Here is a 4,378-nt window from a genome sequence, read left to right as displayed (position 1 = left end):
GGATGGATGGATGGATGGAGGGAGGGAGGGATGGATGAAGGGATCCATGGATGGATGGAGGGATGGATGGAGGGATCCATGGATGGATGGATGGATGGATCCATGGATCCATGGATGGAGGGAGGGATGGATGGATGGATGGATGGATGGATGGATGGATGGAGGGAGGGAGGGAGGGATGGATGAAGGGATCCATGGATGGATGGATGGATGGATGAAGGGATCCATGCATGGGGGGATGTATCCAACTCCTGCCCTTGCATTTCCGAGTTGTTTTCCTTGCTCTGGAAAACGAAGGAATCTGGAGCTCCGATTCCTCCCCGGGCATTTTTCCAAAGGGGTCGGAGCAGCAGCTGCTCCCGGGACGATGTCCCCGTGTCCTTCCCGCTGGCGCCTCTTCCCGCAGGGACGCGTTTCCATCCCTCAGCATTCCTGGCACGAGGCTTTTCCAAGGTTTTTCCGAGCCAAAAAACGCCACCTTGACTCCTGATTTTCAATCCAGGTCGGGCAAGCTGCATTCCCAAACTTTCCCAGGTGCCATCCCAGAGCCAGGATTGTGGGAATTCCGCTCGATCCGACCCCAAATCCTGCTGGATCCCGTTGATTTTTTTATTTCTTGGGAATGCCGGGGAGGATCAGCCTGGGAGCATCCTGGGTTCCCATAGGACTATCCCATCCCGGATTTGCGTTTTGGGAGCTTTCCACAGCCCTGAGCCGCTGGGGAATCCCAATCAATCCATGGAATGTTGCCGGTTAATCGCTTTTCCCGAAGGATGCCGGGAAAAGCACGAGGAAAAAACCCTCGGAGCAGCTGGAGATGGACAATGGGATTGGATTTTATCGGGAACGGATTTATGGACGCGCAAGGTTTTGTTTCAGGATCCCAAATCAATCCAAGTGGAATTGGATTGCTTGGATGGGGGCGCAGGGATGGAAAAATCCCATAAAACCAGGGGAAGCTTCCATAAAAGTGGGGAAAACTCCTCAGCTCCCTTTTCCTTGGGAAATAAAGGGAAAAAATCCCTCCCTAAAATCCAGGTGGGACCAGGGACGGCCTTGGGAATCCGAGGGGGTTTTCCCGTCGCTATTTTCCAGGATAAGCCTCTGGATTGGGGATTTTTTATGGGAAAAACTCCGTGGGAGGGGATTGAACCTGGGCACAGCTCAGGAGAAACCAGTGAAACCAGTAAAACCGGGAATGTTGCACCAGTAACGGGGTCACCCGGGATGGAATTCCAGCTTGGATTTTGGGAATGATCAAAACCTCTTTGGAAACACCCAAATTCCATCTGGGAATACCCAAAATCTCTTTGGGAACATCTAAATCCTCTTTGGGAACACCTAAATTCCCTCTGGGAATACCCAAATTCCATTGGGAACACCCAAATGCCACCTGGGAATACCCAAACTCCTTTGGGAACACCTGAATCCCATCCCATCCCATGGATCCCATCCCATGGATCCCATCCCATCCATCCCATCCCATCCCATCCCATCCCATCCCATGGATCCCATCCCATCCCATCCCATCCCATCCATCCCATCCCATCCATCCCATCCCATCCCATGGATCCCATCCCATCCCATCCCATGGATCCCATCCCATTCCATGGATCCCATCCCATCCCATGGATCCCATCCCATCCCATAGATCCCATGGATCCCAACCCATCCCATCCCATCCCATCCCATCCCATCCCATCCCATGGATCCCATCCCATGGATCCCATCCCATCCCATCCCATGATCCCATCCCATGGATCCCATCCCACCCCATGGATTCCATCCTATCCCAATCCCAATCCCAATCCCAATCCCAATCCAATCCCATCCCATCCCATCCCATCCCATGGATTCCATCCTATCCCAATCCCAATCCCAATCCAATCCCATCCCACCCCACCCCATGGATCCCATCCCATCCCATGGATCCCATGGATCCCATCCCATCCCTTGGATCCCATCCCATCCCAATTCCCTGAGGGATGCAGGAACTCGGCTCAGCCTCTCCATCCCAGCCCCTCTTCAGAATGAGGGCAGTGGGAGAAATGGGAATTATTTCCTCGGGATGGGGAGGACGGAGCCGGGGCTGGGAGCGACTCTTCCCGGAATTACCCCCAGCTGGGATTTTCCGGTTGTTTTCCTGCCATCCCGGGGTTTGGATCCACTCCCGGCCCCTCCTGCTCCAACCAAATCCCACAGTTCCAGCCACCAGGAGAAGGATTTGGGATCCCTTGAGCCGGGAGAAGGATTTGGGATCACCTTTTTTCCCCATTCCCACGTTTCTCCCTCATTCCCAGTTTTTCCTTCATTCCCACTTTTTTCCCCCTCAATCCCGCTTTTTTCCCATTTCCCACTTTCCCCCCCACTCCCACTTTTCCCCCATTCCCACCTTTCCCTGCTTCGGGTGGGATCTCAGTGCCCAATCCCGTGGGGTGAATTCCCAATCCATGAACATCCCGATCCATGGGAACGCAGCTTTTGGGGGATGCTCCCTCCTTCCCCATGGATCATCCCGGCTGGAATGGGAAGACGAGGAGGGCACGGGATGGATTTCACTCCCAAACTCCCAATCTTTGGGATTTCACATCCCAAAACAGGGATGAGGGAGCGCTCCTGCGCAAGCAGCATCGGGACACGCGGCAATTCCGGGCTGGAAAAACTGGGAATGAACGCGACACGAGGTGGGAATGTCGCTTTTCCCTCCGGAAACCCAACATTCCCAATTCCCATTCCAAGGAGGTCGGGCTCCAACAGAGCCAGGGAAGCTTTTCCAATGGGAATTCCCAGCCTGAAACCGTTCCCAGCCCAAGCCCAGAGAGCACCCGGAGCCGGGAAGGATTGACAGAAACAATCCCGAATTTATTTGTCAAGGCACGAGGAACCCTCCAGATCCTGGATTTTAAATAAGGACTCGACCCCAGGAAACCTCCGGAGCGAGATCAGGATCGGGACATCCGGGATGTCCCCACCGGTGCTGGGGAGACCCCGGGATGGGCCCAGGGATGAAGCTGTGATCCCATGGGAATAATGAGGCTCATCCCATGGGAATAACAAGGCTCATCCCCCAATCCTGTGGGAATAATGAGGCTCGTCCCCCAATCCCATGGGAACAATGAGGCTCATCCCATGGGAATAACGAGGCTCGTCCCCCAATCCCATGGGAACAACGAGGCTCATCCCATGGGAATGACGAGGCTCGTCCCCTGATCCTATGGGAAGAACGAGGCTCGTCCCCCAATCCCATGGGAATGACGAGGCTCATCCCATGGGAATAACGAGGCTCATCCCATGGGAATGACGAGGCTCATCCCATGGGAATGATGAGGCTCATCCCCCAATCCCATGGGAATAACGAGGCTCGTCCCCTGATCCCATGGGAAGAACGAGGCTCGTCCCCCAATCCCGTGGGAATAACGAGGCTCATCCCATGGGAAGAACGAGGCTCGTCCCCCGATCCCGTGGGAAGAACGCGGCTCATCCCATGGGAATGAGGATCCGGGGATGTCCCCAGAGCCGTCCCCACAGGGGTCTCACCCGGCCAGCAGGTGCCCCCCGGCCCCACCCTTCCCAAAAAACGCCTGGGATCGTTCCCGGCAGGACAAATCCTGCTGGGATTGGGCACTTCAGGCTGGAATGAGTCCGAAGGGAAGTGCGGGAAAAGGAGCGGAGATCCGGCGGGATCCATCATGGCGCTCCAGCCGGCATTCCCGAGGCTCTGGGCTTGGGAGAGGCGCCCTGGGAGGCACCGGGAGCAGGGAATGGGGGAATGTCCACCCTGGGATGGACACAGGGATAGATCCTCATCCCACATTTCCATGGGAAAGAGGGAGGGATGGGAATGGGGATGGGAATGGGGTGGGGATGGGGATGGGAATGGGGTGGGGATGGGGAGGGGGATGGGAATGGGGATGGGAACGGGAATGGGGATGGGAATGGGAATGGGAATGGGAATGGGAATGGGGATGGGGATGGGGATGGGGATGGGGTGGGGATGGGAATGGGAATGGGGATGGGAACGGGGATGGGGATGGGAACGGGGATGGGGATGGGGATGGGACCGGGGATGGGGATGGGATGGGAACGGGGATGGGAACAGGACTGGGAACGGGGACAGGGACGGGAATGGGGATGGGCTCCTCCCTCGCAGGGCCCGGCTCAGCCCGGGCAGGGTCGGTGCTCCAGGGGGGCCCCGCTGGCATCAATGCAGCTCCGGCTCCGGATCTGGGAAGGGAATGGGAATCGGGATCAATGGGATCAATGGAACCAATGGGATCAATGGGATCAATGGGATCAATGGGATGAATGGGATCAATGGGAGCAATGGGATCAATGGGACCAATGGGATCAATGGGGTCAGTGGGATCAATGGGATCAA

At 56.3% G+C, this 4,378-nt stretch overlaps 1 protein-coding gene across 2 annotated transcripts in view; it reads right to left on the bottom strand.

Moving 5' to 3' along the window:
- Positions 1 to 4,048: 4,048 nt before the first annotated feature.
- The window catches only part of CD276 (CD276 molecule), an 11,384-nt gene continuing 11,054 nt past the window's right edge, over positions 4,049 to 4,378 (bottom strand). For both annotated transcript variants that reach the window (XM_042019981.1, XM_042019980.1), the window contains one exon: positions 4,049 to 4,224. In XM_042019981.1, the coding sequence (XP_041875915.1) occupies positions 4,202 to 4,224 (23 nt within the window). In that variant the 3' untranslated portion in view covers positions 4,049 to 4,201. The remainder of the gene's footprint in view (positions 4,225 to 4,378) is intronic.

This window comes from Corvus kubaryi, unplaced genomic scaffold, assembly GCF_017639235.1.
Source record: "Corvus kubaryi isolate FWS band 111438036 unplaced genomic scaffold, C.kubaryi_AGA036_p1.0 36594, whole genome shotgun sequence".
NCBI lineage: Eukaryota > Metazoa > Chordata > Aves > Passeriformes > Corvidae > Corvus > Corvus kubaryi.
This window is presented reverse-complemented; position numbering and strand designations above follow the sequence as displayed.